The sequence below is a fragment of the Chiloscyllium punctatum genome, chromosome 29 (genome assembly GCF_047496795.1).
Source record: "Chiloscyllium punctatum isolate Juve2018m chromosome 29, sChiPun1.3, whole genome shotgun sequence".
Lineage (NCBI taxonomy): Eukaryota > Metazoa > Chordata > Chondrichthyes > Orectolobiformes > Hemiscylliidae > Chiloscyllium > Chiloscyllium punctatum.
In genome coordinates, this window is record NC_092767.1 from 59341816 (window position 1) to 59363964 (window position 22149).

A 22149-nucleotide genomic window follows, 5' to 3' on the forward strand; every position below is an offset into this window, starting at 1 on the left:
CCAAGCACCAGAAGAACAACCAGCAGTGTTCAAAGAAGGTCAATGCCTTTATCCCCTCTGCCAGGGCAAGTGCCACACTCTTCTCCCTGCTATCTCACACTCACTCTATCTCTACCAACATACACACTTTTCATTCTGTTACTTTCATTGAGGTTCATTCTGTTACTTTCATTGAGGTGACTTAGTCTGTCACCAAGACATTTAATCTGTAACAATCTTCTCTAATTTGCAACCGCTGCTACCTAATGACAGATTCGTCTCACTGGTTGTGAAAAGCATAACAGATGGAGTGAGATGCTCCTTACATCAAGATAGGCCTCCCTGAACTTCTTGTCCAATCCTTCCACAAATTTCACCATAGCACACGTTGCTCACACTCTATAGGATTCCACCCCATCTTTCAAGTGATGTGTTTAATGTCTCCTAGAGATTGCTCAAGGCACTTAAAGCACTGGTAAAGATGACATGGTCATGGCAAGCTGGCTAAGACAATAAAGGCTGAGAGTGTGTTGCTGGAAAAGCACAGCACGTCAGGCAGCATCCGAGGAGCAGGAGAATCGACGTTTCAGGCATAAACCCTTCATTAGGATTGCTGTGCTTTTCCAGCACCACACTATCGGCTCTGATCTGCAGCCCTCATTTTCTCCTAACACAATAAATGGACAATTATATTTCTTTAAATATTTCTTCGCTGGGTACCTGGTTCTTGATCTTTCCACAAATGAAAACATATTCTGGTCAGTCCCCTTCTGTATTTTGAACATCCCTATCAAATTTCCTCTTAATGTACTTTCCTGCAAAGAGACCAATTTCTTTTAATCAATCCAAGTAACTGAAATTCCTCTTCACTGGAACCATTCTGTTGAATTTTCAATGCACCTTCACTAACATTTTCCTGAAATGTGGGGCCCAGAACAGAGCACGCTGCTTCAGATGAGGCCAGAGCAATCCTGTTAATTCAGAGATTTAACCACAATCTTATTCAGCAACAGGAATCACTTTGTTTAAAGTGGTTCGTTCACCAGTGTGAACAGCCTAGTTTTACTTTCAGCAATGAATTGTGCTACACCCAATGTCCAGTATTAAAGATGGCAGAAATCTGATGCATTGATGGTGATGATCGCAAGGGCGCTTCCACGTTTGATACTGGCAGAATGCGAGTTATTCAAAGACGGTTGGCTTTGGTGGTCACGTGGGAGTTTGTGCGCATGTGTGTTGTGGAGTAACGTCTCCCATACGCCATGGTGGTTTAGCGAAGTTTGAATTGAGGATGCGGCCGCCGCCATTATGCCCAAGAATTGTACTGTGACTAATTGCTGGCGGCATGCGGGCCAACTGGCGGCTGATAAGCGAAGGATCAGCTTCTACAAGTGAGTGTCGACCTGTCCTGGCTGCAGGAGGTCCACTGGGCTCGTGAATGGAGGGAGGGGAGAGGAACGAGCAGAGATGAGGCCGTTCAGCCCTCCCTTTCCACCTAACCCAGCGCATCCAGCTCCAGAGACTGTTAGGCGTCTCACATGTTAAAACATAACAGCGAGTGAATGGAGATACTCAGCAGGTCTGGCAGCAATTCCCTCCTATACAGGGACGTAGGAAAGTAAGTTTTCAAGAAGAGGTAGAGAGTCTGCAAATGGAAAATGTGGCAGAGGCAGTGTGATGTAAGAAAATTTCAACGTGCCTACTTTGGTAAGAAGATGAGGAAAGCAGTATAGGACTTAAATGACGAGTGATTGCAGAACGTAGTATAGGTGGATGTGAGTGCCCTTGGACATGAATCATGGTACTCTGGTTCTGTAAATGATTAGGTAAGCAAGTAAAATGATGTTTATTATAAGAGAAATGGGATTTAACAGTAGGGAAGTTGTACTGCAGCTGAACAGGGTGATGGTGAGACCACATCTGGAGTACTGTGTGCAGTTTTGGGTTCTTTATCTTGAAATATGTGTATCTCAAAGTAGCTGAAACTGTGTTGCTGGAAAAGTGCAGCAGGTCAGACAGCATATCTCAAAATATGTGATTCTGAGGGGTCTTTATTGTGTAGGAGACTGGAGCTAGGATACAGTTTAAGACTAAGATGGAGATCCACGTTTTCTCTAAGCTACAAACCCATACAGAGATTCTGTGTGTGCCAGTGGGTGGACCAACACATTGCTGTTCTGGAGCTGGAAGTCTTAGAGGTTTGCACAGTGTGGGAACAAATTACAGGAAATGTGGATGGAGAGGAAAATTTTGGTTTCTCTCAATGCATTTAAGTCTGTGGAATTCCGTTGCCGAGAAAGTGGTGAAAGCTGAATCATGAATTTATTCAAGGCCAAGTTAGATATTTGATCAACAAGTCTGTCAGATGTTATTTGGGGCAGACAAGAAAGTGCAGTTGAGACTCCACCCAGGCCAGCCCTGATCATATGGAATGACAGAGCAACCTTGAACAGCTGAATGGCCTACTTTTCTTTCTATGTTCTGTTTGGCTCATGTGGGTTTTTCCTCTGTAGGAACCTCCTCCCACCCTCCTTCATTAAATGTACTCAATATATTCTATTTTGTTTCATCCAGCTTCCTCTTAAACACATTAATGTAGAACCTTTGCTTTTTAAGAATCCCTACTGTGTGGAAACAGGCCCTTTGGCCCAACAAGTACACACAGACCTTCCGAAGAGTAGCTCACCCAGACCTGTTCCCCAAACCTATTACTCTGCACTTGCCCCTAATTAATGCACCTAACCTACACATCCTTGAACACTATAGGCAATTTAGCAGAGTCAATTCACCTAATGTCTTTGGATTGTGGGAGGAAACTGGAACACCCGGAGGAAACGCACGCAGACACGGGGAAAATGTGTAAACTCCACACAGAAGGTCGTCTGAGACTGGATTTGAACCCAGGTCCCTGGCATTGTGAGGCACCGTGCTGCCCAGCGAAAGATGTGGAAAGAGGGCACTTGACCCATCAAGTCTGCATCAACTTTTATTATATTTACTCATTTTGTGGGATGTGGGTGTCACTGGTTGGCCAGCCTTCATTACCTGTCCCCAGTTGCCCTTGAAAATTGATGAGCTGCCTTCTTGAACCGTTGCTATCTACCTGCTGAAGGTTGATTCACAATGCCATTAAGGAGGGAATTCCAGGATTTTGACCAATCGACAGTGAAGGAATGGCAATATATTTCCAAGTCAGGATGGTGAGTGACTTGGAGAGGAACTTGCAAGTAGTGGTGTTCCCATGTATCTGCAACCCTTGTCCCTTGGCTGTGGATTTGGAAGGTGCTGTCTGAGATCTTTGAATTTCTGCAATGCATCTTGTAGATATCAACGCTCTGAAGGGCATCCTACTGATTCCCAATACCCACCTGATCCTTGCAACCCTGCTTTTGCACGACTAATCCACCTAGCCTGCACATACCTGAACAGTATGCTGCACAGTAAATCCACATAACCTGCACTTCTTTTGACTGCGGGCAGAAATCCACACAGACACAAGAAAATGTAAATTCCACAGAGATAGTCACTCAAGGCTGGAATTAAACTCTGGTCTGGTTTTGCTCCAGAGTTTTGAACTTCCCCAATCGTGGGGAAAAGACCTTTGCTATACACATTATCTATGTCTTTCATGACTATAGAGTTAGAATCCCAACGGTGTGGAAACAGGCCCTTTGGCCCAACAAGTCCACACCCACCCTCCGAAGAGTGACCCATTCCCTTAACCTATATTTACCCCTGACTAATGCACCCAACCTCCACATCCCTGAACGCTATGGGCAATTTAGCATCGCTAATTTATCTAACCTGCACATCTTTGGATTGTGGGAGGAAACTGGAGTAACCAGAGGTGACCCATGCAGACACAGGGAGAATGTGCAAACTCAACACAATCACCTGTGGCTGGAATTGAACCCAGTGCCTGGTGCTGTGAGGCAGCAGTGCTAGCCACTGAGCTATTGTGCTGCCCTACTAAATCTCTATAATGTCACCCCTCAACCTCCTACATTCCAGTGGAAAAACAAATCAGCCTATCCAGCCTATTATTGTTTATCAAATCCTCCATTTCTAGCAGCATCCTGGTAAATCTTTTTGAACCCTCTCGAGCTTAATAATATCCTTCCTATAGCAGAACAGCCAGATTTTGAAACTAGTGACATCAATGTTGATGTTGTGTTGTCAAGTCCCGAGGCTTAAGATGAGGTGTTCTTCCTCCTGTTGTCAGGTGGCTAGGATTTGCCAGTGGGAGAGAGGGAGTTGAAGTGGTCAGGTCAGTAGAGTTATTTGGTGTGTGACCCCAGAGATGTTCCCTGAAACGCTCTGTGAGTTGGCTTCTTGTCTCCCCGATGTAGTGGAGAGCACAACAAGAGCAACAGTCACAGTAGATGAGGTGGGTGGATGTGCAGGAAAATCTCTAGTGGAAGTGAAAAGGTCCTTTGGGGCCTTGAATGGAGGTAATGGGGGTAGGTGTGAGCGCAGGCTTTGTACCTGTTGCAGCAGCATGGGAAGGTGCCAGGTGTTGAGGGTGGGTTGGTGGGGGGGGGTCATGGATCTAACGAGGGAGTCACAGAAGGAATGGTGTATGTGGAACACCAATAGGGATGGGGAGGGAAATATGTCTCTAGCGGTGGGGTCTGTTTGTAGGTGGTAGAAATGGCGGAGGTTTACATGCTGCATCCGGACATTAGTTGGGTGGAAGGTGAGGATCGGGGTGTTCTATCCTTCTATATCTGGAGATTAGTGGGGTGGCTTAACACTACCCAAGGTCCTACCATTAATTGTATAAGTCCGGCCCTTGTTTGTTTTACCAAAACGCGACACCTCACATTTATCCAAATTAAATTCCATCTGCCACTTAGCGCATTGACCAAATTGATAAAGATCTCTTTGTAATCTTAGATAACCTTCAACACTGTCCACGATATCACCTATTGCTGTTTCATCTCCAGTGGAGGTGATTGCTATACCTGAGAATTCATGATCAATGAGCTTTTCTGATTAGTGTTGAATTGTGGAGAAGTCTTAATTTCTTGGTTAAAAATTAACATGTAAAGAGTGCTCGGGGTTTTGGTGAGTTGGGAAAGTTGTTGATAAAACACTAAACTGTTACCTATAGCATCAGGAGAATCCATATTTGTTTTGAGTCTCTCAGAAGCTACTTTTCGTTTTGATTGAGGTTTCCATTGAATGACAAAGAGAGACTCGCAAAATGGCTTTCCAACATGAAAAAGGAGAAATGGCTTCCATCTCAATACCAGTACGTCTGCAGTGAGCACTTTACTCCTGACAACTTTGAGTGGAAGTGGGGGACACGATACTTGAAAGCAGATGCTGTACCTACAATGTTTTCTTTTCCAGAGCAGCCTACGGTATGTTTGGTCTCAGTAGGTTTGAATATTCCTGTGTGTGCTTTTTCAAAATTTGTGGAATAATGCTGGAATCTACTGAAAATAGATGAGGAGTACGCCTGGAAATAAGGCTCTGGTCGCTAGAAGAAATGAAACTGAAGTGAACCCTTGATGTATCCTTGCCAGACTCACTAACTGATGGCAAAGTGAATGAGTGGCCTCGGCCCAAGAACCTGGGCTGCTAATTCTCAGAATTTGTGTTAAAAATCAGAATTTGAAATTGGTTTTCTTTTAAAAATCTGAAAATGAAAGCAAACCGTGACCAGTGAAAGTAATCACAAAGCTGAGAGATTTAAACTTTAAAACCCAACTGGATCACAATGTCCTTTTGAAAAGTCTTTGCCCAGCATCTGGCTTGTGATTGTAAACTCCAACCAAACATGCTGAATGTATATTGGTTTTAGGGATGAGCAGTAAACAGTGCTTTATTTGTGAATTAATTGAAAAATAAGAGAAATTTGGAACACAGCCACGAGAGGAGAAAGAATTGAAAGGGAGCCGAGGGCAACTTTTTCTCACAGGCTGATTTGTATGTGAAATGAACTACCAGAGGAAGTGCTGGACATAGTAACAGTTACAACATTAACAGACATTTGGAAAGGTATATGAATAGAAAATGTTCAGAAGGATATGAGCCAAACGCAGGCAATTGGGGATTACTTTTAGTTAGGAAACTTGGTCAGTACGGATGAGTTGGACCGAAGAGTGTATTTCTGTGCTCTATAATGTGACTGTCATTTCCTCCCCATTTGCTCCAAATCCTCTTGCGTGTTTTTTTTTAAAAACTTATTCACAAAATGTGGCGATTCTGGCAAAGTCAGCCTTCATTGCCTATCCTTACTTGTCCTGAAGAAGGGTGGAAAGCTGCCTTCTTGAGCTGCTGAAGTCCTTAGGGTGTAGGGACACCCACAATGTGGTTGGGGAAGGAATTACAGGATTTGACACAGCAACAGTGAAGGAACTGTAATATATTTCCAGGTCAGAACGGTTTGTGACTTAGTCATAGAGATATACAGCACAGAAACAGATCCTTCGGTCCAACTCATCCATGCTGACCACATATGTTAACCCAATCTAGTCCCATTTGCCAGCACTTGGCCCATATCCTTCTAAACCTTTCCTATTCCTATATCATCCAGACTTCTTTTAAATGCTGTAATTGTACCAGCCTCCACCACTTCCTCTGGCAGTTCATTCCATACATGCACCACCCTCTGCATGTAAAAGTTGCCCCTTCGGTTCCTTTCATATTTCCCCCCTCACCCTAAACCTATGCCATCTAGTTCTGGACTCCCCCCACCCCAGGGAAAATACCTTGTCTATTTATCCTATCCGTGCCCCTCCTGATTTTATAAACCTCTATAAGGTCACCCCTCAGCCTCCGATGTTCTAGAGGAAACAGCCTCAGCCTATTTTAAGGTATTAAAATATGATGCTATTTTAAAACTGAATACAGCCTCAACCTGTAGCTCAAATCAACCAACCCTGGCAACATCCTCATAAACCCTTGTCTGAACCTAGAATTGCACACAATATTCCAATAGTGGCCTAATCAATGTTCTGTACAGCTGCAACATGACCTCCCAACTCCTCTGACTAATAGAGGAAAGCATACCAAACGCTGCCTTCACTATCCTATCTACTGCAACTCTACTTTCAACGAACTATGAACCTGCACTCCAAGGACTTTGTTCAGCAACACTCCCTAGGACCTTGCCATTAAGTATAAGTCCTGCTCTGATTTGCTTTTCCAAAATGTAGCACCTTGCCTTTACCTAAATTAAACTCCATCTGCCATTCCTCAGTCCATTAGGCCCATCTGACCAAGATCCCGTTGTACTGAGATCTTTTTCCTGTCCACTACACCTTTTTTGGAGCAAGTCTTCCCATGTATCAGCTGCCTTTGTCCTTCTAGATGGTAGGGGTCACAAAGGGACTGTTGAAACAATATTTTCAGAAGCTTTTTAAATTTCCTAATTATTCTGTTGATTTGAGGACACCAATTTTCATTAGAGTACAAGCAGCTTGATTCTATGATTCCACATTTTTCTCTTGAGTTGGAAGTCCTATTGTAGGGCTTCAGCACATAATCTAGACGGATAACTTTCTGAATTGCCAAGAAAGCACTGTATTGAAGATGGTGCCATTTTTGATACTATTTTAAAACTGAGGCCTCAACTGTCCAAGGTAACTAATTGAAAGGATAACCGGGCAGTTCCAATGGTATCCTGGTTACCATTGATCCTTCAGTAACACTTTAAAAAACTGACTCATTATCCATCTTCATCTCAACACTATCAGTGGGATGTTATGTAGGCTGCACACAACAATATTTCATTTCAAAGTAGCTCATTTGCTACTTGATGCTTTGGGAACATATTGAGGGCTTTTTAAAAAATTCATTCACAAGATAAGGGTGTCAGTACTTGCCCAGAGGGAGCTGCGTTGCTGTGGGTCTGGACTGTCATGTAGACTCAATCAGGTAAGGATGGCAACTTCCTTCCCTAAAGGGATGTGTGAACGAGATGGGTTTTTTCCAACAATCAAAGATGGCTAAATGCTCCGCATTAGACTTTTAGTTTCAGATTTTTATTGAATTTCAATTCCACAATCTACCATAATAAGATTCAAATTCAGGTCCCCAGAGCATTACCTGAGTGTCTGGATCACACTTGGCACTTTTCCTTGCTGCTGCAAGAGGTATAAACCTGCCCCCCTCCAAACATCTCATCTACTGTGTCCATTGCTCTCAATGTGGTCTCCTGTATATTGGGGAGACAGGACACCAACTTGCCGAATATTTCAGAGAACATCTCTGGGGCACATGCACCAAGCAGCCCCACCGCCCTGTGGCTGACCATTTCAACTCCCCCTCCCACTGTTGTGGTTCTGTTCGCCGAGCTGGGAATTTGTGTTGCAAACCTTTCGTCCCCTGTCTAGGTGACATCCTCAGTGCTTGGGAGCCTCCTGTGAAGCGCTTCTGTGCTGTTTTCTCCGATATTTATAGTGGCCTGTCTCTGCCGCTTCCGGTTGTCAGTTCGAGCTGTCACTGCAGTGGCCGGTATATTGGGTCCAGGTCGATGTGTTTGTTGATAGAATCTGTGGATGAGTGCCATGCCTCTAGGAATTCTCTGGCTGTTCTCTGTTTGGCTTGCCCTATAATGGTAGTGTTATACTACTCCCCCTCCCACTCCACCAAGGACATGCAAGTCTTGGGCCTCTTGCACTGTCAAATCCAAACTACCTGATATGACTGGAGGAAGAACATCTCATCGTCTGCCTTGGGACCCTTCAATCACATCAACATCGACTTCACTAGTTTCCAAATCTCCCTCCATCTCATCCTAGACCCAACCCTCCAACTGTCCTCTTGACCTGTCCTAACTGTCCATCTTCCTTCCCATTTACCCGCTCCATCCTCCCCTCTGACATATCACGATCACCTGCATCTACCTCGCTGTCCCAGCTACAACGCTCCCACTTTTCTAATTATTTCTCAGCCACCCCCACCCCCCCAACATTCCTGATGAAGGGCTTATGCCCGAAAGGTCGGCTCTCCTGCTGCTTCTCGGATGCTGCCTGACTTGCTGTGCTTGTCTAGCGCCATGTTTTTCATCTTTGGATTAATAGTCCAGCGATAATATTGCAAAGCTGTCGCCTCCCCTAAAAGACACTAGAAATGAAAGTTCAAACAATTAGCAATCTCGCTGAGCTTGTCAATCTATGTACAAGTGAAAATGGTGAATGTTAGAGATTGTTAATGTTAGAGAATGTGAGAGGCCTTGTACTGATCTCTCAGATACCCACAAACGGGGACTTCTCTAACCGATAGATCAAATTAAAGAACCGAGATTCTGTGAAACAGGATACCATGTGGTTGAGAAGAGCAAAAAAGGATCAGTATATCTTGGCCAGAAGCTGAAACCCCTCACCATTCCTACTCCCTCATCCAAAGAGTTGATGTTAATTGTAGAAGCACCAGTTGTTGCCCTGGTTGAGGTTAGCCAACTTGCAGCAGGGCAACAAGCACATTTGGGTTTTCTAGTCATTACAGATTCATGTTTATGCAACTGGGTGTTACTGACATTGAATAGGCAATAGGGCATCTTTTGTGTTCCTTTTGTACTGGTTTAAACTAGGAAACTTTTAAATATGTACTGCCAAACAGGATTAATTAATTTGAACAGTATCAGCATAATAATGGACAATTAGTTTCCAAAGGTCTTCAGTAGCAATGAGGGCAGCTTAAAAAGATCCCAGTGTGTGGTAACTGTAGTTAATGCATGTTAAAATGTTTCTGTGGGATCAATTGTATTCTTGAAATTTCTAATTTAAAAATATTTCCCTAGAAAAGGAAAGCCCTTGCTCGATCAATTGGAAATAAATGGAAAAAAAAGAGGTTGGAAGGTCAAAACAATGAAGATGAAATGATGTTGCAAATGCAAACTGTTCCAGTTCAATCACATAAAATGAGTGAGCCAGATGCGCTTGCATTGTTAGTTATGACAACAGAACCAACTCTGTCAACTTCATCAAATTCAATTAATGAAGCTGATAAGGTACCTGTAACTTCTGGCAGTGCCTGTATTGACTCTACGTCTGAATCAATTACACCAGCTGTTCAACCTTTACTGAACATGACAGTGAATCCCTTTGAGTTATTGCAAATAGACAAAGGCAAATCTCCTCCATCTGTACTAATGGAGCCATCGCTATTGCCATTTGAAAATGTTGCAGCTGTTGAAACTGTTCCACTTGCACCAACATTGACATCAGTTGAAACTGGAACAACAGCTACAGCTTTGCCAACAGTTGAAACTTCACAGCTTGTGTCGACACAGATGTGTGAGGAATCAGAGCCAGGACCAATAGAAATGGTGCTACCAGCTGCTGAAGCTTTTGAAATGCTGACATCGTTCAAGTTAAAACCTCCAACGTCAGTCCCTTCTACTCCAGCAATGTCCAATTTTGAGGATGTTGAAATTGCTTCAGCTGCAGTATCGACTGATCAAACATTATCACTCACCAACCTATCTTCTCCGACATCATCCATATTAATGGCAGCAGCAACTGAAACTTTGACAAAACTGTCTGGCTTTGAAACACTACTGACAGTGCCTTCTGCTGTCCTTGTACCAATTATGTCAACTTCACCAATTGTGCAAAATCATGCCATTATGCCCACTGGGACAGTCATTGCTGCAGTAGAAACAGTTGTGCCTGCACTGCCTGACCTCTCAGAAGTACAAGGTGAACATTCGTACTACAAAAGTGACCTCACAATAGATCAGCTTGAAAGAATTATTGCTAACTTGCAAAAAAAGGTGAAAGTTATACAGCAACGTGAAAGGAGGAATTCAGTCCGGCTGAAAGCCATGGAAAGTCTTGTGGACCAACTTAAAAGCAAAAATATTATTTCCAAGGAGAAGCTGAAAATAATGGAGATGGTAGGCAAAGGGTTCACTCTAGCATGTTTGTTGAGAGACCTAGGTGGATGCTTCACATATATTTTGCAGTGCAGTGCCAAAGAGTGGAGGTACAGCAGGGGGTGATACACAGACAAGCATAGACAAAGCATCAGGTCAGTCCAGAAGGCATTGCAAACAAAGTTGAGTCAGAAGGCTGAATGTTAGTTGTTTTAATGTAGGGAGTCTTGTGAATAAGGTAGATGATTTGAGGGTGTTGACTAACGCATAGGGTTGGGACAGCATTTCTGTCACAGAGTCATAGTTGTGGGACAACAATGGCTGGGCAGGTGTTACAGTATTGATCAGTCAATTACTGAAGTTGAGGGATAATATCTTAGAAGGTTCTTCAAATTAGGCCATATGGGTAAAACTTGAAATCAAAGAGGGGGCTGTCACTTACCTGGAGGTGTACTATAGTATTCCAAGCAAGCAAGGAGAGGCATGTAGGTAAGTCTCAGAAGTGTAAAAATAATAGGGTAATAATGGTAAGAGATTCTAACTTCCCCTATATTAACTGAGGTAGTCAGAGTGAATGGTTTAGAGGGAGCAGAATTGTTAAAATGCATTCAGGAGTGCTTTTTAAGCCAGTATGTAGAAGGCCCGATGTGAAGCTGCAGTCCTGGGCTCAATGTTAGGTAGTGAAGCCTAACATCTAATTGAGTGAGGAAAGCGAGAAAATATTAGAGGTGTGCTCAGTAATTTTCAATTCCTGTCTGACCACATGAGAGTTGCCAGAGGACTGGAGGACAGTGTTATGGCCCTTACTGTTTGTGGTATGTATAAATGATTTAGACTTGAACATAAGATGGTCAATCACTAAATTCTCAGATGTTGTGAAAATTTGGTGTGGTAAATAGGATAATCTTAGATTGCACAGGGCTGATCATATTGTCCGCGGGCAATGGAATGCAGTCCAGATAAGTGAGGTTATACACTTGAACAGGTCAAACAAGACAAGGCAATACAAGATTAATGGTTGGAACCTGGGAAGCACTGAGGATTAGCAGAGCCTTAGTATGCATTGGTCCCTTAAGGTGGTAGGACAGGTAGATAATGTGTCGAAGAGTGTGGTCCTGGAAAAACACAGCCGGTCAGACAGCATCCGAGGAGCAGGACAGTCGACGTTTCAGGCATAAGCCCTTGCTCAGGAATGGCTTATACCTGAAACATTGATTCTCCTGCTGCTTGGATGCTACTTGACCGGCTGTGCTTTTCCAGCACCACACTCTTTGACTCTGACCTCCAGCATCTGCAGTCTTCACTTCTTCCAAGTAGATAAAGTGGTTAAAAAGGCAGATGGAATGCTTGTCTTTGTTAGGCAAAAGTGAGGATTGCAGATGCTGGAAACCGGAGTCTAGATTAGAGTGGTGCTGGAAAAACACAGCAGGTCAGCCAGCATCCGAGGAGCAGGAAAATCGACATTTCAGGCAAAGGCCCCTCTTCAGGAATAGAGACAGGGAGCCTCCAGAGTGGAGAGATAAATGGGGGGTGGGAGGTTGTTAGCAAAGAGTACAATAGGTGAATGGGGGTGGGGATGAAGGTGATATATCAGAGAGGAGGGTGGAGTGGGTAGGTGGGAAAGAAGGTAGGCAGGTAGGATAGGTCATGAGGACAGTGCTGAGGTGGAAGGTTGGAACTGGGTTAAGGTGAGGGGAGGAGAAATGAGGAAACTGGTGAAGTCCACATTGTTGCCCTGGGGTTGAAGTGTTCCTATAATCCCCCCATTTATCTCTCTACCCTGAAGGCACCCTGCTTCTATTCCTGATGAAAGGTTTTTGCCCGAAACGTTGATTTTCCTGCTCCTGGGATGTTGCCTGACCTGTGCTTTTCCAGCACCACTCTGATCCCAACTGCTTGTCTTTATTAGCCAAGGCATAGAGTTTAAGAGCAGTGAACGTATGCTGAAACTATATAAGTTGGTTAGGCCACAGCTAGAATATTGTGTGCAGTTCTGGAAACCACATTCCAAGAGGTTTGTGATTACACTGGAGAGGATGCAGAAGGGATTTACCAGGATATTGCCAAGGCTGGAAAGCAGTGTTCCTTCTAAGCTGCTGCTGCACCAATGTTCTGTATATGGCAATCAGTATGGCAGGCCAGTTGTGATGTTGACTTCCTGTTCTGGAAGTTGCTACTACGTATGGGCCTTGGAGACCTACACAGAAAGAAAATTAGAGGGAATTCTGCTGAACGGTTTAATTATGAAGAGAGTTTGGATAAATAGGGTTGTTTTCCTTGGAGGAGACCAAAGGGGAACATGAATGAGATATGTAAATAGATAGGATAGACAGAAAGGAACTTTTTCCTTGAAGGGGTCAATGACAAGTGTCATAGATTTAAGGCAGGACGTTCAGTGGGGATGTAAGGAAAAATGTTTTCACCCAGAGGGTGCCCGTAAGGGTGGTGGAAACAGAAACTCTCATAGCATTTAGAACTTAATTAGATGTGTTGTTGTGATGCCAAGGCATGCACAGCACTGGGTCAGGTGGTGGAAAATGGAATTAGAATTGTCCATCTTCTTCCTCAACTGAGGATTCCCTGGCACTGTAATTGACAGGGCCCTCAGGCAGGTCAGACCCATCTCCCGCACTTCAGCCCTTACCCCCTCTCTTCCCTCCCACAACAGCAATAGGATCTCCCTTGTCGTCATCCAACATGCTACCAGCATCCCCATCCAGTGGATCATTAGGTGCCATTTTGCCACCTCCAGACAGACATTCCCTCCCCTGTCAGCCTTCTACAAGAACTGTTCCTTTGCTCCCAACACACCGCTTCCTCTGAAATGTGTAACACATCAGTGCTTCGTTCCTTCCTGTTGCAAGTTGGTATATAAATGCCAAGGAGGAAATACTTCGACTACAGGTGGATATATTTGGGCTGGTTAGATGGGCTGAACAGTGGCACATGGAATCTTAATACTGAAAAGTGTGATGTGATACTTTTTGGGAGATCTGACAAGACCGAGAAGTAACATCTGTGAAGAGAAATCAAAATTAACATTTTGTGTCTGGGGGACCCTTCCTCAGGACCATTCTGAGGAAGAGTCACTGGACCCAAAAAGTTAACTTTGATTTCTCTTCACAGATGCTGCTAGACCTGCTAAGCTTTTCCAGCAACCTCTGTTTCTAATGTACAGCATCTGCAGTTCTTTCAGTTTTTAAAAAAGTAACTGAATGGTAAGACCCTAGGAGATACAGAGGATCAAAATGACCTTTTAATGCACGACTATAGATCCTTGGAAGCAACAAGACACAAGGTGGCTAAGAAGGCACCCACCTTTATTAACAGAGTCATTGAATATAAGAACAAGGTGATTATAATGGAGCTGTATGTAACATTGGGTAGACCACAGCTGGGAGTACAATTTGCCACACTATATGAAAGACATGATTGCACTGGTGAAGATCCAGAGGAGATACACCAGGCTGTTACAGTTCAGCTGTGCAGAGAGACTTCATAGGCTGGGGCTGTTTTCCTGAGTGCAGAGAAGTTGAGGTGGGGCCCTGATTGAGGTGTGCAAAATTGGGCTGCGTAGATAGGGAGAAACGTTTCATCTTAGTAAAGAGGTCAATAACCGGAGGCGCAGCTTTAAGGTAAGGAGCAGAAGGTTTAAAGGGGATTTGAGGGAATAGTGTTTCACCAAGAGGATGGTGGATACCTGGAACTCACTGCCTAAAAGGTTGCAGAAGTAGGAACCCTAAAGACACTAAAGAAGTATCTAGTCAACTCTTGAAACACTATAGCATACAAGGTTACAGACCAAGTGCTGGTAAATGGCATTAGAATAGACAGATGTTTGGTTACCAGCATTATCATGATGGGCTGAACTGCCAATTCTTATGCAGTTAAAAACACTGAACTTATAACCAATGCCTCCTGTAGAATCAGTGACTGAGGTTTGTCTCCTGTGTATCCTGCAAGATCTTGAATACTTTAAAAGGTACTCAATAATGCCTTTTACATGCAAACTATTATTCCCTGGAATGTAGAAAGTTGAGGGCTGTTCTGAGTGATGTTTTACTTTATGATTTCAAAAAGAGTTAAAAGGGTACGTAGAAAAATCCTGAAAGGAGTTTTAACACTATCATTAAATCAGAGTCAGGCCATTCCAGCGAGGTTAGGAAACACTTCTTCATGCAAAGGATTGTTGGTGAATGGAGCTTCCTCACAAAATTAACGATAGTTTAAGATTTAAATTTAGTCATTTTGCTAACCAAGAGTATTAAGGGATATGGGTAGGTAAGGTGTATAATTGTATTTTGGATACAGAATTTGATACAATAAATGATGAAAAAGGCTCAAGGGGCCTCCTCTTGTTCAATATTTCAGTATCTCACTATCTCATTGTACAGTGACCAGCGTTGTATGCAGTTACTCCAGTTATAGCACTGTCCAAAATTTAGAATCACTGCTATCTAATTTCTATTATCTTCATTCTCTTCACTGCACAGTCTGCTGAGATATTTGATGTATCCTCAATATATCCTGTGTTGTGTCAACGTGTAATAAACATTACTGGCTTTTATTGCCATCGTAGAACAACCACTCCCAACTTAGTGATTTTGCATTTCCACACTAAATGACATCATCCATCTCATCCACTCATGAAATCCGTCTGTATTTGAGCAGCCTGTTCCTTGATTAAAGTTGCTACCAGTTTTCTGAACCCCACTTCCAAGTAATTTATGCATACTGTAAACAAGGATAACTCAACCCTCGTCCCAGAATTATACCTATGTTGTGGAGTCTGAAACCATTGTTTCCATTGCCCACTGTAAACTCTGCTCACCAGCTGTTACCAACTGTCTGAGATTAATCCCATCTGTTTACAACCATGGTGGCACATTTGATCCTAAGTTTTAAATTCCCAGTCTTTCATTTGTTCCATTACAAAATCCACTTGTTTCCACCTCTGTAACACCACCCAACTTTGCTGATATGATTTCGGATCAGAATCCAAGAAGAAACGCTTAATAGCTTGATCACAAGTACTGTAAGCTAGTTAAAGTGAGGGAGCATTCTGGAAAGGTTATTAGTTTCCAGAGCAAGTAATAGCACAGAGTATGGAAAGGGTCAGGAATTTAAGTTTAGCATAGCAGATCAGAGACAAGTATGAGAAGGGCATATAGAAAACGCAGGACTGAAAGGGTTGCACATAAGTGTACAGTATACAAAACAAGGTAAATGAACTTGTAGTGCGGATTAAAATTGGCTGGTACAATATTGTGGGTAGAGATGTGGCTGCAAGAAGATCAGAGCTGGGAACTAAATATCCAAGGATACACATTGTATCAAAAGGACATGCAGAGGGGACAGAATGGCCTTGTTAGCAAGAAGTGATATAGCGTTGGAAGGCCTAGAATATGTGTGGGTAGGGTTGAGGAACAACAAAGGAAAAAAAGACCCCGATGTAAGTCAGGATGTGAGACATAAAATAAATCCGGAAATAGAAAAAGCATGCAAGAAGGGCACTATTACAATAATCATGGGGGACTTCAATGTGTAAGTTGACTGGGAAAATCAGGTGGATCCCAAGAAAAAGAATTTGTGGAATGTCTACAATATGATTTTTGTTTTTGGAGCAGCTTGTAGAATCCATTAAGAAACATGCAATTCTGGATTTGATGTGTAATGAGGTAGGCTTAATTAAGGAGCTTAAGGTGAATGAACCCCTAGGGAGCAGTAAAAATAATATGAAAGAACTCCTCCTGAAGTTTGAGGGAGAAGCTGAAACCAGATGTAATTGTGTTATAATTGAGTAAAATTAACTGCAAAGGCATGGGGGAAGACTTGGCCAGAATTGATTGGAAATAGAACCTAGAAGGGAAGATACAGCAATGGCAGCGGTTACTGGGGGTAATTCAGGAGGCACTCCCAAGGGAGAAAAAACATGTTAAGGGGAGGAGGTGGTATCTATGGCTGACAAGGGAAAAAAGAGACAGCATAAAAATAGGGCCTGAATTAAAACCTCTGAGGTTTGCTACAACACATCTAATGAGGTTACGGCTATATAAAACCCTTGTTCGGCTGGATTTGGAATATTGTGTGCAGTTTTGGTCACCACACCACCAGAAGGATATGGAAGCTTTGGAAAGAATGCAGAGAAGGTTCACTAGGATGTTACCTGGTCTTGAAGGCATTGGCTATGAGGAAAGACTAGGATTGTTTTCACTGGAAAGGTGGCAGCTGAGAGGAGACCTGGTAAAGGTCTACAAAATTGAGAGGCATAGTCAGAGGTGGATAGTCAGAGGCTTTTTCCCAGGGTTGAAGTTTCAATTACAAGGTGGTACAGGTTCAAGGTGAGGGGGGCGCGTTTAAGGGAGATGTGCGAGGGACACTTTTCATGCAGAGAATGGTAGGAGCCTGGAACACACTGCCAGAAGAGGTGGTGGAAGCAGGCACATTGGTGACATTTAAGAGGCATCCAGATGGTTATGTGAATAGGGTGGGAATAGAGGGATACTGACCGAATAAGGGCAGAAGGTTTGTTTTTCAGTTTAGTTAGGGCTTGATGATTGGCAGAGGCTTGGAGGGCCAAAGGGCCTTTTCCTATGCTGTACTTCTCTTTTGTTCAATAAGGAGAGACTAGATGAAATATGCTGGTGAGCTAGCTAGTCATTTTAACAAAAAAAAATTGCAAAAATAATTTTAGATATATAAAAGTTGATAGAGGCAAGAGTTGACATTGGACTGCTGGAAATTGAGGCTGGAGAAGTAGTAATGGGATAAAGAAAAAGCAGAGGAACTGAATAGGTACTTTGCATCAGTCTTCATGATGGAAGACCTCAGTGGCATACCTGAAAAAAGAGAGTTGTGGGTAGAGGTGCATATAGTGACCATAACTAAGGAGATGCTGGGGAAGCTGAAATGTCTGAAAGTGGACAAATTACTGGACTGAGTGCACTACACCCCTGGGTTTTGAAGGAGATAGCTGAGGAGATTCAATGGAATTCCTGAAAAGTCAAATGGAAAATTGGTAATGTGATATCCTTTTTTTTTAAAAAAAGGAGGGAGACAGAGGATGGGAAATTGTAGGCCCGCTAGTCTGGCCTCAGTTGATTAGATTTTGGAGCCTTTATTAAGGATGGGATTGTAGAGTATTTGAAAGTGCATGGTAAGATTAGGCTGAATCAGCATCGATTCATCAACAGGAGGTCATGCCTGACAAACCCATTTGAGTAAGTGAAAAGAAAGTTGGACAAAGAGCCAGTTGACTTATCCATTTGGATTTCCAGAAGGCCTTTGACAAAGTATTGCACAGAAGGCTGCTAAATTAGATGAAAGATCATGGTGTTAGAGACTAGGGTATTGGCTTGGTTAGAAGATTGACTGCCTGGCAAAAGGCAGAGTGTGAGGACAAAGAGGGCTTTTTCAGGGTGACTGGTGAGGGTTTTGGAGGGGTCAGTGTTGGACCACAACTATTCACGTTATACATTAATCATTTGGACAAAGGACATTGTTGCAAACTTTACAGATGATACAAGGATAGGTGGAGGAACAGGTAGTGTTGAGGAGGCAGGGAGGCTAGAAGAGTGGGCAAAGAAATGAAAAATGGAATACAGTGTGGAAAAGGGTGTGGTTTTGCACTTTTGATAGGAAGGTTAGAGACTTAGACTATTTACTAAATGCAGAAAGACTTCAGAAATCTGAAATACAAAGGGACTATGGTATCCTAATTCAGGATAGAGTGGATATGGAAAACATGTTACCATGGGCACAGCTGCAGAGAGAAGGGACAACTCTTTAGAACTAATTCCTTCAACCAGAGGGTGGTGAATCTGTGAATCACAGAAGGCTGTGGAAGCCACGTCATTAAATATATTTAAGACACAGATAGGTTCTTGATTAGACAATAGACAATAGACAATAGATGCAGGAGTAGGCCATTCTGCCCTTCGAGCCTGCACCGCCATTCAATATGATCATGGCTGATCATTCCTAATTAGTATCCTGTTCCAGCCTTATCTCCATACCCCTTGACTCCACTATCTTTAAGAGCTCTATCCAATTCTTTCTTAAAAGAATCCAGAGACTGGGCCTCCACTGCCCTCTGGGGCAGAGCATTCCACACAGCCACCACTCTCTGTGTGAAGTAGTTTCTCCTCATCTCTGTCCTAAATGGTCTACCCCGTATTTTTAAGTTGTGTCCTCTGGTTCGGCACTCCCCCATCAACGGAAATATGTTCCCTCCTGCCAGAGTGTCCAATCCTTTCATAAGCCTATTAGTAAGGGTTATGTGGAGAATGCAACAGAATGGGGTTGAGAAACATTTCGACCATGATTGGCAAAGCAAACTTGATGGGCTGAATGGTCTTATTCTGTCCCATCTCAGCTCATTTGCTGCTTAAAACTCAGTAATGCAGTCATTGCTCGTAGACCTGATTCTAATGCACACCTGAGAGTGGATCCACGTTTTCTTTTCTGATCATTCAAAACTCACTGCCCAAGTCTTAACTCCCAACAGGGCAGCACGGTATCTTAGTGGTTAGCACTGCTGCCTCACAGCACCAGGGACCTGGGTTCGATTCTAGCCTCAGGCGACTGTCTGTGTGGAGTATACACATTCTCCCCCTGTCTGTGGGGGTTTCCTCTGGGTGCTCCGGTTTCCTCCCACAGTCCAAAGATGTGCTGGTTAGGTGAATTGGCCAAGCTAAAATTGCCCATAGTGTTAGGTGCATTAGTCAGAAGGAAATGGGTCTGGGTGGGTTACTCTTCGGAGGGTCGGTACAAACTTGTTGAGCCGAATGGCCTGTATCATACTGTACAGAATCTAATCTAACAAATCCCCTTTCCCTTGCCCCTCACCATGTACTCATTCACACATATTGCCTAACATCTTGATCTTGAAATTCTAATCCTTGTTTGCAAATCTCCCCTACTTGGTCTTGTCTTTCTCTAATTTTTTAACCTCTACCAGCCCCATAACCCTCTAATATGTCTGCACTCCTCTAATTCTGATTATTTGCGCACGTTCAATTGATCCACCATCGGTAGCCATGCCAACAGCTGCCTGGGTTCCAAGCTCTGGATTTCCCTACCTACACCTCTTGGTCTCAATTTCCATTTTTAAAACACTCCTTAAAAACTAGCTGTTTGATCTGACCGAATATTTCTTGATATGATTCAATGTTATGTGTTGTTTTATAAAACTCGTGTCATGAGATGTTTTATTGCATTAAAGGTGCTACACAAATATATGCTATTGCTGTCATGACTTTCCCTAACAATCCAGATCCCCAAGTAGGCTCTCGTATTCTGCTGGGACATTCTAACTTCTGTTCATTGCTGGGGGAAGGCACCTGTTTATCACTGCTTTAAGAGTCTGTTTTGAGCATTCAAAGCTAAAGAAATAGGAAATCTGTATCTCCCTATATGTAGAATGCTTTCCCAGACTGACTAAGTAATAACTGCTGTGTTGAGGTTATAAAGTTTCTGTGCACAAGGTTTCCATGTCAGGGTTTAAAATTGAAGCATCAACGTTTGTTTTCCAGAAGCGATGTAAACCACCTCAAGATGTCCCATGATACTAACAGATGAGAGGGCTGTTAGTAATGATTCCTGAACTGGTTGTTGTTGTAATGCTGTTATTGTATTCTGTTGAGAAGCAGCAACAATGTCCCTTCTAAATCTCTGACTACTTTTAGTAGTAACCTCACTTTATTTTTGCCCCTCCCTGGCTGATGTTGCAAATTCACACTACCTTAATATGTGGCTTGTTATTGGTATCTATTATTATTCTTTTTTTAAGTTGTCTTCCTTGTTAGTCTATGAAATATTGCTGATACTGAGGATCTAAACGTAGTTGTACACCACAACAGCATAATTTAGAGAGGGAATTTTATGAAGCTGCTTCCAATAATTTTTTTAACGTGCAAGCTGCGTGTGAAAATAGAATGGTGAGAGAAAAGAGCTCTCAAATTTACCCTTTCGATGTGAAAAGAGAAATTAAAAGTATAACTTCACAGATTGAGCAGATATGTCAATTTTCAATCAGAACAGTCAAAGGAAATTGCAATGTTTTTAACTAATCTTTTGTTCCAATTTTCAGACTTGCTCACAGACAAACGTTCAAGTGATTCATCCTTCCAGTTCTGTCACAGTTCTTTGTGAAGACAATGACAATATAATTTATGCACATCAACAGTCACCAAATGATAATGTTCATATGCTTTGATGAATATGTTCAGCTTCATGGAGAACAAATGAGTCCACTGTTCCGGCAACTGTTTATTGTTTGTAAAACTTTGTAATTTTTCATTTAAATGAAAATATTAAATTAAATTTAATTTCTGCCATTACTCTTACTCCAAGCTTTCTTAATGCAGTTGACACTTGATTAAATGATGAAAAATGTGTTGCTGGAAAAGCGCAGTAGGTCAGGCAGCATCCAAGGAGCAGGAGAATTGATGTTTCGGGCATGAGCCCTTTTCCAGCAACACATTTTCAGCTCTGATCTCCAGCATCTGCAGTCCTCACCTTTCTCCCAGTTGATTAAATGATGCAGTGTGGTGAGCTTGCTTGCTCTAGAAGCTCCTGGAGTTTTTTGTTTGACCCTGCAAGAATATTTGTGCTGCTGAAGTTCACAATTATGTTGGAAGGTTGTACTATTCCAGAAGGAGTTCAGGAAAATTATGAGAATGAATAGTATTTGTTCTGCTGAATGAATTGTTTCTAATATTTTTGAAGTGAACAATGAAGTTTATTTTTCTTAACAAATTGTCTCCATTGCTGTCTTGCTGAAAGTCTTGAACTTGTTTCTAGGCTCCTGTGTTGACATTCTGAATGCAGCACAACAATAAGTGCTGTATTTCAAATTAGACTTAAAACAAAGCCATACCTGTCCCCCCTCATGGATATAAAAGATTCTATTATTTTGTTTTTGAAGAAGTTTAGGAGAGTTTTCTTTGTCCTGACCAATATTTATCTCTGAAACATACCAGAATACAACCTGATGATTATTATGTGGCTGTTTGTGAGAACATTGTGTGCAAAATAGTTGTGACATTCTCGACATTTCCAAGAAGTGGAAAAAAGCTTCAATGCTTTGGGATGCCCCAATGCCAAGGAAGTGCTTAAAGAGCTTAAAAATGAGTTGCTGGAAAAGCGCAGCAGGTCAGGCAGCATCAAAGGAGAAGGAGAATCAACGTTTCAGACATAAGTCCTTCAGGAATGAGGAGGGTGTGTCAAGCAGGCTAAGATAAAAGATAGGGAGGAGGGACTTGGGGGAGGGGCGTTGGGAATGCAATAGGTGGAAGGAGGTTAAAGTGAGGGTGATAGGCTGGAGAGGGGGTGTCCCT

General features: G+C 42.8%; 2 protein-coding genes across 4 annotated transcripts in view; both read left to right on the plus strand.

Moving 5' to 3' along the window:
* LOC140454444 (uncharacterized) overlaps positions 1–22149 on the plus strand; it is a 183724-nt gene that overhangs the window by 10307 nt on the left and 151268 nt on the right. The gene's annotated exons all lie outside the window — the stretch shown is intronic.
* LOC140454447 (THAP domain-containing protein 5-like) lies at positions 1211–21147 on the plus strand. Of its 3 annotated transcripts, none has more exons than XM_072549192.1 (4): positions 1211–1370; positions 5153–5345; positions 9734–10831; positions 20901–21147. In XM_072549192.1, the coding sequence occupies exons 1-4, from the start codon at positions 1288–1290 to the stop codon at positions 21024–21026; spliced, it is 1500 nt and encodes a 499-aa protein (XP_072405293.1). In that variant the 5' UTR covers positions 1211–1287; the 3' UTR covers positions 21027–21147. The 3 variants fall into 3 exon arrangements, with proteins under 3 accessions (XP_072405293.1, XP_072405295.1, XP_072405294.1); XM_072549194.1 differs by having other exon boundaries at positions 9734–10634; XM_072549193.1 differs by lacking the exon at positions 1211–1370 and adding an exon at positions 1377–1597.